At 40.7% G+C, this 14,234-nt stretch overlaps 1 protein-coding gene across 1 annotated transcript; it reads right to left on the bottom strand.

Moving 5' to 3' along the window:
• Positions 1 to 695: 695 nt before the first annotated feature.
• Positions 696 to 5,762, bottom strand: c1qtnf7 (C1q and TNF related 7). Its single transcript, XM_080832081.1, has 3 exons — positions 5,624 to 5,762; positions 2,526 to 2,765; positions 696 to 1,644 (listed from the first exon to the last, which is right to left on the bottom strand). Exons 2-3 carry the CDS (start codon positions 2,755 to 2,757, stop codon positions 1,016 to 1,018), a joined length of 861 nt encoding a protein of 286 aa, XP_080688207.1. The 5' UTR covers positions 2,758 to 2,765; positions 5,624 to 5,762; the 3' UTR covers positions 696 to 1,015.
• Between the last annotated feature and the right edge of the window lie 8,472 nt (positions 5,763 to 14,234).

The following is a 14,234-nucleotide window of genomic DNA, read 5'->3' as shown; positions in this document are numbered from 1 at the left end:
GAGGGACAAGCACACAAAAGGGGTTGCTCAATGAAGAACGTGTAATGTACCTCAAGCTTGCCAGAAAACCGAATTCATTGGCAGACTCCTTTTTTCCCCACTAGAAGAGATTCAAACAGCTGCGAGCAATAAAATCCAGAAAGTGTTCCCTGTTCTGCCCTAACTCCCTATCTCTGAATTTTACTCATGCATGGACAGCACACAGAAACATTCACAGAACAGCCAGCATGCATACACAAACACACACCCTCACACACACACACTTGCACAGTGACCTTGGCAAAGTTCCCCCCTGAAGTTTTTATTCATTTTCATTTGATAATGAATGCATTGCATACAGTTGATTAGCAATGATTTCCCATTTGACTCCCAAAATATGTTAAAAAAAAAAATTAAAAAAACTTTTCATGATCACCCTCTGATCCCCCAAAAGATTTTTCTTTTAAACCTTCACAATGTAACAGATTCTCTCTGAGAGTGTGTGTGTGTTTATTTACCATCATAAAGCTTAGTCATCATCTGCAGATGTCCTTCAGCACGGGCTTTCAATATTTCAGGGAATAAGTTTGAAATATTCTGCCATTCGGTATCAGTGATGGAACACAGTGGCAACTATGAGATCAGGAGCTAACTTTTCATCTCCATAAAAATGGTGATGAAACCAGTGAAATGAAAGCTAGATAGAGAGAGAGATACATACACCTTTATGTAGAAATATACATTTGTGTTTACAATTTATAATTGCAGTACAACTGCTATATTTGACAGCTTTATAATTGGTAATGTCAATCAGCAACATACACACAAGATAAAATAAATAATCCTAATATACAATATAAAAATTCCAGTCTCTGCCATGAATAATATGGTACATCAAACGAATACAGTCATTATGTATCAGTATGATCACAATAAATAATTATTTACGTGAAACAAAGGATGGTTTTGAGATTATATTTTCAATTTTACAATACACAGTTTAGCTCTCCAACTGCAGTTCAGTGTGAGGTGAGAGCTATGCGTAATCCTCTGCCAAAGTGTCCAAGTAGTTTGTGTCAGCGTAGAGCAGAAACCCAGAGAAGAGGCTATCTGCCCAGCCAGGATCAGAGAACAACCCATTCTGGTCCTTGTAAAAGATCTCCAACCACACCTCATCCTCTGGATTGAGGTACATCACAGTGGAACCCGAGGCCACGTCATGATTTCCCGTGTTTGCATCAAAGGTCTTGATCCGATATTCACCATTCTGCACTAAACCAATTGCCAAGTGCTTGTCGGCCAGTGTAATGTCATAGGAAAAATAATAGACGCCTGGGTAAGCACAGGTGAACTTGCCTGTCTGTGGGTTGTAGTGACCACCCTCATTGAAGAGGACCTTGTTGAATTTGATGGGTATATTCTCAGCAGGGAAACTGCTGGTGATGCCCACGGAGAAGGCCGATTTGGGCACCAGGCTTCCACACTTGCAGACGCCTGCTGGGCCTGGTGGACCCCGTCGGCCTTTGTCCCCTTTTTCGCCTACAGGCCCAGACCGGCCCCCAGGACCTGGGTCCCCGCCATCACCACCTGGGCCCCTCTTTCCCTGGGGACCCCGTTCTCCGCGTAACCCCAGTTTACCAGTAGGGCCAACTCTTCCTTTTGTCCCTGGAACATAAATGCAAGAGGAAAAGGCATGGACTCCTTGGTACTTGTGTCTTTGTGTATTACTGTGTATTTGTTTCTACTTTCTCTAAATGATTATTGAGCTTGCGTATAAAGAAATATACATGCTGACTATAAATTTGTAAGAAATATATATGCTGAATATGTATGCTGAATCAAAAGTTCTAAGTTCATTCATTTGGGGATTTTTCTATTGCATAAGCTCTTCATCCAAGATCAAACCATGACATCCTCATACCAGACATGAGGTCATATTATTGTTTCCACCAACTGCAGGTTCTCGCATGTTTGGACCATGGAAGGAATGAATAGAATGTTTGTGTGTGTGTGTTGGTGTGTGTGTGTGTGTGTGTGTGTGTGTGTGTGTGTGAGTTGAGTGAATGTGTGTGAATGTTTGTATGTGTACCTGAATCAAGTGTTAGACAAAAAAGAATACAAAGGACTGAGGTAATTTAGGATGATATACCCAGTGTCATAGTCTGATGCCAAATGGAAAGAATTCATGAGGATTAATGTTTGGTATTTTATGAAGCACAGCCGGTCTAAATCCTGCCAATACAAACATGGGCTGAGATACACATTTAAAAGGTTTCCAACAAATAAGTAACTTATAACTTGCCACCTCGTCAGTTATCAGGTCATTCAGCAACAAGTGCATAATATTAACTTCATCTTCGCCAGTGGAAACTACATCAAATTTTTCAGTACAGCATTTACTACAGTAAACCAGCTGGGTACTCCTGTACAAAACACTGGCACTAAATCTTGAGTTGGACCAACTTGTGCAGTGTGAATGTCTGTAGAAATCCAGAATCCAAAATGACAGAGGAATGTGCATGGATGCATGGTTGAGGGTGTCATACCTACTTCCCCCTTCTGTCCCTTCTCTCCCCGCCTGCCATCCCTGCCATCTCTGCCTGGGATCCCAGTGAAGCCATCGTCCCCTGGTGGACCCGGGGGGCCAAGTTTACCTGGGGCCCCAGGTAAGCCAGGAACGCTGCAGATGAAACGGGGATTGGCCACTTTCGGTTTGGCGTCCAGCAGCTGCCCAATCACGCACTGAAATATACAGACCACTCCCACAAGGACCCACATCCTCAGGCCTGCAACAGGAAGTAAGAGGAAAGTCACACGAGGCTTCAACCATAGGAGAGGTATTGTAATAAGCAAGCCACACTTTCATCCGAAACAGTTGTAGGACTCATGTGGTGGCAGCATAGTCTCCAAGTCAGTATGGTAAGCTACCTGGACTTTAAAGCAGGGTTATAAGAAGAAGGGCAGGGCATATCACACATCCTTCATAGGCTATAAAGGGTGTTATGATTACCATTGAATTCTACTTTATCTCTTGACTGACAAATGTTTTATATTTTGTGTCTTTTTTTGTTGTACTTTGCAAACTTCTTCAAGATGCGAGAAACAAACAAAGTTATGGTTGGATTGGAAGGTCTAGACTCTCAGCTTGGCAGATTTTTGTGAGAATAGCTGTGGAGCCTTGTCTGGGAAGTCCCGCCCCTCTTTTTCCAGCCAATTTGATTTTGCCTCCAAACTCAGTCTGGCGAAGCGGCTATACAAACTTAGTTCAGTATTGTAAGGATCCTTGGAGCCAATCACAAACTGGCTATTGGCTACCTGGCGCGCCATTGGCGGATTTAAACTAACCACGACTACGTGACAAAAGCGGCGGCAAAGAGAGAAGCACAGCAAAACTTCGATACTGCTCTCGCGGCTGTCTTGGATGATTTCAAAGGCAAGTTTTCTTTGAAAGTAGAACAGAAACTTGCCCTGGAACAATTCATACAGAAAAAAGATGTGTTTGCTTTATTACCGATCGTTGTATCGTTGTATAGTATTGTTGGTCTGATTGGTTAAGGGAGTGTCCAATTACGTGACTGAAGTAGACCGCTATTGAGTAGTTCACCAGACTAACTGAGCAAATGAAATGCAGTGAAGGGGCGGGGAATTCCCAGACAAGTGGAGCCAAGAGAACATCCCATTGCTGGCTAGCACACAAAGATAAGAACAGTATCAGAAACTGCATGTCTGCTTGCTTCTGGGTATTTCAAAATACTTGGGAAAAGAGGGCGAAAGGTTATTGTAGCTTTCTCATTGTTTTAGCCACTTTGCTGTTGCATTGAAGTTGTTCATCCGTACATGGTTATTCCCTTCATGTAATTCATTTTCCAAACTCTCCAGGAGTAGACTGATTAAAGGTCTTCAAAAGAAGCCAAGTTCTGTGTGTAAAAACAACACCCTTTATCCTGAGCAAGAGAAGGAAAACATCTTTAAAAAATGTGAAACTCAGACTCCGATCTTCTCAGGAGATCCCAGTCCTCATAAACAAGATACGTCAGTCGTGCCGAAAAGACGACGGGATGCTCATAAAGCACCATGTGGCTCAGAGAGAGAGACACATTGTCAGAGGAATCATTGGGATTACGTCTCCCACCCCCAAAGCTTGCCAAAGGCTTTCAGTGAGAAGGACAGATGGAAGAGCAGAACTAACCATTGGGGATGTGTTTTGCACAACACAAGCACAGATACACAAGCAATTAACAGTCTTTAAACTACAGTAACTCAACCCCCCCAATTCCTCTTCAACTGAAGTCCTCTTGCAATAGTCTCTAAACTGCAATGACTTATTCTCCCAGTCTCGCAGTGTCAGTTCTACCTCTTTTGTCTATGTGTCAGCCTGCAAACTACAATAACATGGTTTCCCTCTGTCTTTTATCTGTTTTAGTTTTAGTTCATGTTTCTTGACATGAGCTCTCTCTCTCCCCGCATGCCGACCCGTGTGTCTATGTGTCTGTGTGTGTGCGCGTCTGTCTGTGTGTTAATGTGTGTTCTGTGAGCACAGGTCCAGGGAGAGCAGTCACTGAGCCATGCAGCCTGCCTTCTAATACATTCCTTGGTCATGATGTAACAGCCAACTAATTGTCTCGGACAGGAAATCGGTCGTGAGATCTGCCTCTACAGATCCAGGGGCTCAAACATAGAAAGATGTGTGACATCAACTTACACACACACACAAGTGTGCATACCCCCCCGCCACACACACACGCCCACACACTCACAAACACACACACACACACACACACACACACACACACACTTGATCTATAACAGTCTGGTTCAAATGTCACTGTAAGGTGACCTTATGAACAATCAAATCTAGAGTGACATCTCCCAGATGAGCAAATTAAAGCCTAAAGAGTTCAGTTTAATGTTACACCCATACATTAACCAAAAGATCTGACCTTTTAAACAATGGTTATGATGAACAAATTGTGAAAGGACATGGACTTTTTACAAATGGTACAAATGTATACTCATAACAAGTCAATTATATTTCTATTGATGATTATATGGAGAATACAGAAAGGGGTGTCAGTGCTTATTTGGACCAATAAAATAACCATAATTAAAAACTTAAACAGGCAGTGTCAGGGTGTTTAGCAGGTACCCTTTTCCAAAGCAACTTATTGGTTATATGTATGTTTAGACACCCTGCTGAAAAATGGAAAGTTGCCAAGAGGAGAAATTTGAAGCTTTGATTATTCATTTCACAAAAGTGTTTACAAACCAGAACCAGAAGAAACTAAATCTCTTCTACAGAAACACCAACATTGCTCTGTATATTCTGTGCCTAACATGTACAACACAATGGCGGATCTTGCTTTTTTTGAAATCCTGAAGGCCCCCCAAAGTGAGAAACTGAGACAAAGAGTAGGGCAGGGTTGTCTGGGTGTCCTCTGTCTTCGATCTTGAGCTATTGGCTTGGCTGTAGTGCCCTGGCTATGGTATGGCAATGAAATCCTTTGCTAAATACACAGGTAAACTAGACAGTTTTATCATAAAAAATATTACCTTATCCTTTTATCCTACAAACTGTTTTGTCACTGCATCTCCACGTCAGATGCAAGCATATTTGAAAGCATTTCAGAGAATCTGTCCATCTTACCTTGTTAAAGGTTTGTTGTCCACAGCTACTGATGATGCTGTTGTTGTCTTGTTTGTTTTGATGTCTGTTTTCAGTGTTGTGACTTGTCATTTCCATGGCAATAAAATGAATGAGTCCTTGTGCATGTCCTGCTCAGTGCATTAGTCCCTCTCTCCCACTGCCTGCCTCTGCGCTCTAAACATCTGTGCTTGTCTGTGTGTGAACGCAGATCTGCCAGTGCACTATGTGTGTGTGTGTGTGTGTGTGTGCGTGGGGCTGCCTGTTCCGTGTTGTAAAGTCACCCACCCTGGAGCCTCCTCAGCCACCATCTCACTCTTTCAGTTCCCTCACTCTTTCTCTCCCTCCTCCAGCCTCCCCATGCTCTCCCTCCCTTCTCTCTGCTGCCCATCCCTATGCAGGCAATGTGAGGGAGAGTAAATGATACCAAATACCCCGTTTGCATGCTTCTGTGCACATAGTCTCATTTTTTTAAACATTCACAATGTAGATACAGTATGCTGCATTCTGAACCACATAACGAAGTATTTCAATTAGAATGTATCTGATATGATATGTCTTATATTGCAACAAATCATTTCAATGATTCAATTGAATTAGTGACCTGAACATCAGTCCTCATGTTTTGCCCATGATAGGAGCTCTATGCCAGCTTTTTCCGCCTGCCCCATGGGCTTTTTCCAGGACAGCAGGGAGACGTCCCTTAACCACAAGAGAATGGGTGTGTTTTTTTTATCTCAGGTCCTAAGCTCCAGAGATCCACCTTTGCATGCAAACAAAAGTAGACTGACCCTTAATTGCACTTCTAAAAATCTTTTTCGTTCATATTTGTGCCAACATAACGTTTATAGACACTGTTTTAGTAGTAGTATTTGAAAGTACGAAATGTAAGTAAACTTTGGAAAGCGTATCTTTTCTGCACTCTGGTGGCCATTTAGAAAAATGCTGCTGATTAGGTTCATGCAAGTTCTCATCCTGTTAGCAGAAAATATGCCACTCCACTCTACCACATTCCTATTTTGCCACATGCAGTATTATGTGGATTGTCTGTCTAAATTGAATTTAGTAAAACTGCATGCCAGCAAACTGATCATTTGTAAGACTTCCTATTCTTGGCTCCTGCCAATATGTCCAATGGCTCAAAATAGAGATTACTTGTCGCATGTTATACCTTGGTAACTCTGTTATCTATACACTGAGTCAGTCACATCCAGAGATACAACCTAGTTCCATGTCTGGACAGAGGACTGTGTATTGAAAAGAAATTGATAAACATGGAACGTGTTTTCAAAAGGTATTAGAAATCAATGTATTGATTTCCATATGTACTGGAGGAACAGGTAGTGCAATATTACCGGTAGTTTGCAAGAACAAGAACACAACCATCATCATCAACAGCAATAACAACAACAAAATAAAACATTAGAGTTTGACAGTGAAGATCTTGATAATTAGACTTTGATCAAAGATGTTCTTCATAAAAGGAAGATCTAGAGCATAGGTCTTCAACAGGGGGTCCGCGGAATCTTTGGTAAAAAAGACAATTTTTTTTTAAAAATACAAAAATAAATAAAAATTCAACCAATTTCCCCCCCCCCCGCAAATTTAAATGTCTTCCAAATCAGAATTGTATTTATTCCCTTTAAATTTACATTAACATAAATCCAACATATTGTAGCGTCAAGAAGACGTTATCCTTCAGTCTAATGCACACATTCAGCTATCCACGGGAGCTCTCTCAAGCTGGGCACCGGTTCACTCACAGCACCTTTCATGCAAATATGACAGCACAGGCACTAGCCAATCAGATCGCGTTTATGCTCAAGTCTAAACAGCTCGAGGATCAAAAATAAAAGATGGCGGACCAAACTCCGTAGCTGGTCTTGTTTGTACCTATAAGTTGTTAGTTTGACATTTTTTTGCTTGGATTTTAAAAACATTACCAAGAAATAGACACTGTACAAGGTCAAAAAACCTTAATTGTGACTAAAAAATAAGAGGATTTGCGAGGTGTATAGGGTGACCATATCCATAACACCAAAAAGGAGGACACTATGCGGAATTTCGGAACACGAAATTTCGTGGTGCTGTGAATAATTACATGGGACTCTGGCGCACTCCCCTCTACAATACAACTTGTGTAATTGATATATGATGTATGTGAAGTCCGTATGCGTTACACACTGGTTTGCCCTTATCTAACTACGTACTCCGGTCGGAGAGTAGCCACAACCTTCAGGTGTAGAAGAAACAGGTTTATTTGTGTTTAACCTCTAGCGGGTTGATCAAGTGCATTAAGTGCTTGCAGTGAAATAATCATACATTAAAAGAAGTATTTGTTTGTTTGTGTGGTTTCTGTAGAATAAAGAAATACAGAATATAACAAATATTCATAACTCCCAATCTGTACTAATATACGTAAATATATAAATATCTGAACAATATACACAATTACCTATCAGTTATGAATCATGTATTATATAATTCACTATTATGCATATCAGTGTATCAGCAACACTGTAATTGCAATGCTGTTACATTACTATACCACAAGGTGGCACTCGAAGACCACAAATGGCCTGGCAGTCTGCACTCTAAGCTACCAGCAATATCAAAACAAATGGATCTCCGTATTAGCGTTGTATACACAGGCTAGAACAAGTATGCGAGAAATTACTAGTTATAGCAGCTTTTGCTTGTAACCATTAATATAAAGAAAGTAAAGCTAGCAGATACATGAATTACACTTACATTGTCGGTAACACACACGGCAACACAACGTTAATTGTATGCTAGCATGATACATTGAAAGCCAGCCACTCGCATTAGCAGAGCTGGCACGAGAAAGAAGAGGAAAGTTTGTGCGCGTTTACCTTGACTGCTTGTGTCAATGTCACAGCGACAGTAAGTGCAGAAGCCATGCAAGGAGTCTCGACTGCTTTTTGATATAAAGTCGTGTTCTTTTGCCCACTCTGGATTGAAAGACGTCTGGTGTTTAGGCATGTTTCTTCTATGTGTGTTAAGTCAATGTAGCCAGCAGCATATGTATGACGTAGCCAGCACATGGAGCCTTGTTTACGTTTTTAACCAATGATATAGGGTTAGAATTTACGTGAAGCCTATCAGATATTAATCAGTCACCGCTTTAAGCCAATCATGTGTTAGACTGCGTTCCAGCTAAATATTCTAGAGCGCGGTTCTTTAGGCCTAGCCTGGTGACACCAGCCTACGTATTTCCGCCTGAATTGATTTCAAGCTCATACTCAGTCTGGCCCAACCCCGTTGACAATCGTCTCCAGGACTCAAAATCCCGTAGGACCAATCAGCAAACAGTTCAGAGCTGTGACGCAAAACTCGCCTTGGAGGAAAAGACACGAAAAGCTATCGGAAAAGTTGTCTCAACTCTCGAGAACATCAGAAAATTAAAAGGAGAACAAGAGTATTTTCTTGTAAGTTTTATGATTGGAAAGGACGTCGTAGCTCTTCTCCCAACAGGCTTTGGGAAGAGTTTAATCTACCGAATGCTTACTAAACGTTGCTGATTGGTTAAGGGAACTCCAATGATTTTAAACCTCAAGCTAAGCACCCGCTCATCTCGGAAACGAAAATGCATAGCGTTTAGCCAGACTGAAAGACGGAATGAAATGGAGTCACAGGCTGGTAATGGCCAGGCTACTTTAGGCCCAGTGCAACTCCAAAAAGGAGGACAAATATGCGTCCTGCTTGATGCTGCGCCGGACGCCGGACAGGGCATTGAAAATCCGGACTGTCCGGCCTAAATCCGGACGTCTGGTCACCCTAGAGGTGTATGAGCCCCCTATCTAATGTTAGCATGCTACTACTACAAAGTTAACAACTTGCTAGCGGTGTGATTGGTTTGTTGACCTGTCAATCTCACTATAACGTCTCTGTTGTCAACACAACCCCATGCGCCAGACTCCTCCTCCGTCATTCGTTGGATCGTGTCAGTCAGGAGTTATTGAAAAGAAGATTTATCTCACTAATGTGGGAGGATGTGTGCGATCGACAGATGCTTGAGGATTCACTGTCCCTTTTTTATGTATGATGAAATAAATACATATATCTGTGAATTATTTTAATAAGTTGTAACTAATACAAAAACGCCAGAGGCGGGGCCATCATGTGTTAATGATCTAGTAACTACTGAGAGAAACGTCCATCACAGGAAAACGATGAAAACTGAGACAACATTTGATAAAATTGACATAAAGCATCCTTTTCCTGTGATGGACGTTTCTCTCAGGCAACTTTGGTGAATCAAACTTTCGCGAATCAACTTTCGCGAATCAAAGAGGTAGACTCTGGCTGTGAGATTGCATTATCGAGCGTATTGAAAATAGGGCCAAGTGATAACGAGGTGTGACTTTTTCCACTACAACGGTTTTGGGATGCAAATATATCACTCTTTTGAACACATAATGTTTTGGGAAGAGAAACGTTTTATTTTCCTGGGTCTAGAAACCTGCCGGACTACTTTCGGTTTGACCAAAACTGGACGAGAACTCTGCTCACAGGACGCTGTCGGAGGTAAATCAGCGTGGATTGCATTACACTGGTGATGTAGATGCCATACAACTTCATGGGTTAAAAACCGAACTATCCCTTTAAGGACAGCACTTGACTCTGTAGCACCATTGAAACAAAAAAAGGTTTTAACCAAACAAAAAGCTCCATGGAGAAATGAGGAAATTATTAAACTTAAGAGATCCTGCAGAAGGTCTGAGCGTACATGGAGAAAGACCAAGCTACAGGTCCACCTTGATATTTTTAAGGATCAACTCTCAGTTTTTAATAAAGCTATAAAAAATGCTAGGAAGGATCATTTCTCTAAGTTGATATCTATAAACTCTAACAATTCCAGAGTCCTCTTTTCAACAATAGATAGCCTTATAAACCCTGCACCCAAAGTAGATGATAGTCTTTTTTCCACCTCCAAATGTGAGGAATTTGCAGCATTTTTCAGAGATAAGATAACAAACATTAGAAATAATATTGCTCAAGAAATTCCAAATGTTTTGTTTTCCGATCCCCCTCCACCATGCTGTACCAGTATTAGCTTTTTTGCACTGACTGATATAGAAACGCTGAACAAAGTAGTGTCACAAATGAAGCCGTCTACATGCTCTCTTGATCCCATTCCCACCAAATTTTTTAAGACCATCTCTGACTCTGTGTCCAAGGACATTCTAGCCATTATTAACTGTTCCTTGCTTACAGGTGTTTTCCCATCAGAACTTAAAACTGCCCTGGTGAGACCACTGTTGAAAAAAAGCAGTTTAGACTCTTCTGTTCTAAACAATTATAGACCAATCTCCAACCTTCCTTTTCTTAGCAAAATCCTAGAAAAAATTGTCTTTAAACAGTTAAATATTTTCCTAGATGCTAATTGTGTCTTTGACACTTTTCAATCTGGTTTTCGATCCTATCATAGCACAGAAACGGCATTAGTCAAGGTTGTAAATGATCTCAGGATTAATGCTGACTCCAAAAAGCTATCTGTCCTGGCCCTTCTGGATCTTAGTGCAGCCTTTGGTACTGTTGATCATGATATCCTATTGACAGACTTGAAAATTGGGTTGGCCTCGCTGGTCCAGTCCTAAACTGGTTTAGGACCTATCTAACAGGCAGGGAATACTTTGTTGCCCTCGGAGACCACAGCTCCAAAAACATTTCTATGACCTGTGGGGTCCCTGTAGAACCTGATAATGTAATAATTTCCTGATAACGTAATAACCCTGATAATGTAATAAAAAATCCCTCATAAGTCCCTAAAAGATGTAATAAAACCTGATAATGTAATAATATCCCAATAATGTAATAAAGTGCATTTCCCAATAATGTAACAATCGCCATACCAATAATGTAATAAAATGTTACATTAATTGGAAGTTATTACATTATCAGGTTAGCCTCAATTTTGCAGAACCTGATAATGTAATAAATTCCTGATATTGTAAAAACTTTGGTCAGTGCTGAAATGTTGGGACACCAGTTATTCAGACCAAGTAGTGATGCTGTGTAGACAACCACCCACTATTGTTTTGCTCATATTTTGATCCCAATGGTATAGGCCAGGCAGTGGCGGTCCGTGCATTTCACGACTAGGCCTTCAGCGATGTCCTACACGATGTTAAACTGTGTAAATCCACCTCCTAATACCATCATTATGATGACGCCATGGCTCTCGAACCATTATATTTATACAGAAAGGCAGTATAAGTGAGCATTGCATCACCTTAACATAGTCGAGTACAACAGACTTTATTAATATTTCCGGAGCATTTAAAATCAATACACCCGTATTAACAATACATTAAGAGTAGTAAACTCTCAGTTACGATCGCTTGGATATTACTGTCACAACTTTAAAATAAAAGGCGATTTTCAGGGATTAGTCTACAAAGTTTTATTAAGTCCACCGAAAGTAGCCGTGAGCTGTAACAAGTTTGTCCACTAAACATCGCATTGTCCCACCTGCAAAGCAGTTTCATTAAACTTCCCATCCTCACGATTTCCAGTTTTTCTTGAAAGTTCCGTCTTGAAAATGGCGTTGTAATTGTATCAAAAACTGGAATTATCAAGTTGGTGTAAACTAGTTTATTTGAGTTGGTTAATGTTATTATATTTAGTCTTACCAATTGAAACAACTAGCATAATAAGCATTGAAACCGATGTACGTCGTTTTCGCATTAGCCAGCTAAACTGAGCACTGAAGCGCTGCACCGGTCTGCCTCAGTGTCCAATCAAAGGACGTTTACGTGTCACGTTCAACGCGAGGAAATAAATCTTCCGGGCCTTCTAGAAGGCCCAGTGTCGCCAACTCGAAATCTGATTGGTTGTCACAACTGTCTGTTTCAGTTCATTCAACTTAAATGAACTGAAACAGCCAGTTGTGACAACCAATCAGATGTACACGGGCCTTCAATGTGAATTCTGAAGGCCTCAGGGAAGATTTCTGTTCTCGGGGAAGATTCCTCGGAGCGTAGCAACACATGATAGCTGAAATATGATTGGATGAAAGCTCTAACATAAATTAACAACGCTGGAAGCTATGAAATGAAGATAATGGACTATGGGGAATAATTTAATACATATTTATGAAAAGAAAATATTAAAATTAAATTTATTTTATTACATTTATTTTCTGATGATGTTTAGGCCAGCAGAGAAGGCCTTGAAGGCCCTGACGGACCACCACTGAGGCCAGGGGTCTTCAACGTTTTTCAGGCCAGGGACCCCCAAACTGATGGCGGGATGAGCAGGGACCCCCTACTATATAAATTGCATAAAATATTGTTTATAATATACTGGGCCTAGTGCCAAAAAAACATAACTACCCTGTTATTGTGTCGATGGCACACATCCTCCCACATTAGTGAGATGTATCTTCTTTTCAATTACTCCTGACTGACATGATCCAACGGATGACGGAGGAGGAGTCTGGCGCATGGAGTTGTGTTGACAACATAGATGTTATAGTGAGATTGACAGGTCAACAAACCAATCACACCGCTAGCAAGTTGTTAAGATTGTAGGTAGTAGCATGCTAACATTAGCTAGGAGGCTCACACACCTCGCAAATCCTCACTTATTTTTCAGTTACAATTAACGTTTTTTTACCTTTTACAGTGTCTATTTCTCTTTATTATTATTTTTTTAAATCTAAGCAAAAAAATGTCAAACTAACAATTTATAGGTACAAACAAGACCAGCTATGGAGTTTGGTCCGCCATCTTTTATTTTTGACCTTCGCGCTCTTTAGACTTGAGCAGAAACGCAATCTGATTGGCTAGTGCCTGTGCATGAAAGGTGCTGTGAGTGAACCGGTGCCCAGCTTGAAAGAGCTCCTGTGGGTAGCTGTGGGTGTCGATTCGACTGAAAGATAACGTCTTCTCGATCAATTTATACGTTCGCTACAATATGTTGGATTTATGTTAATGTAAATTTAAAGGGAATAAATACAATTCTGATTTGGAAGACATTTAAATTTGTGGGAAAAAAAATTGGTTGATTTTTTTTTTTTTTTTTTTTTTTTTTTTTAGAAATATTAAAAAAAATCAAATCAAATCAAATCAAACTTTATTTGTACGGCGCATTTCATACACAAAGGTAACACAATGCGCCTCACAGTAGGAAAGAAGGGAAATAAAGGGGGGGGGGGGTTACAAATACTTGTAAAGAGACATAGATAGATAAATAAGTAAACGTTCCATAAATGTAAAATAGATACATTTTACATGATAACAGGGCATCACATAGCAACAGGGCATCACATAACGCATGTCAACAGGGCATCACATGTCAACAGGCGACACATGTCAACAGGGCATCACATGACAACAGAGCATCACATGACAACAGAGCACCACATTTCTGTTGTGTTCTTTTTGCCGGGGCCGTACATGCATCCACTCGGCAAACAGGAAACACATTTGATGTAGCGGTACTTAACTGGGGGTTACAAATACTTGTAAAGAGACATAGATAAATAAATAAGTAAACGTTCCATAAATGTAAAATAGATACATTTTACATGATAACAGGGCATCACATAGCAACAGGGCATCACATAACGCATGTCAACAGGGCATCA

This window comes from Sprattus sprattus, assembly GCF_963457725.1.
Source record: "Sprattus sprattus genome assembly, chromosome: 2".
Lineage (NCBI taxonomy): Eukaryota > Metazoa > Chordata > Actinopteri > Clupeiformes > Clupeidae > Sprattus > Sprattus sprattus.
Note: the sequence above shows the minus strand (reverse complement) of the source record. Positions and strands in the feature narration are given on the sequence as shown.

Bases quoted from the DNA above. Each gene is read 5' to 3' on its own strand.
- c1qtnf7 (XM_080832081.1), bottom strand. From the start codon at position 2,757: ATGTGGGTCCTTGTGGGAGTGGTCTGTATATTTCAGTGCGTGATTGGG. The intron at 1,645-2,525 runs GTATGACACCCT...TTTATGTTCCAG, and splicing joins GGGACAGAAGGGGGAAGTAG to GGACAAAAGGAAGAGTTGGC.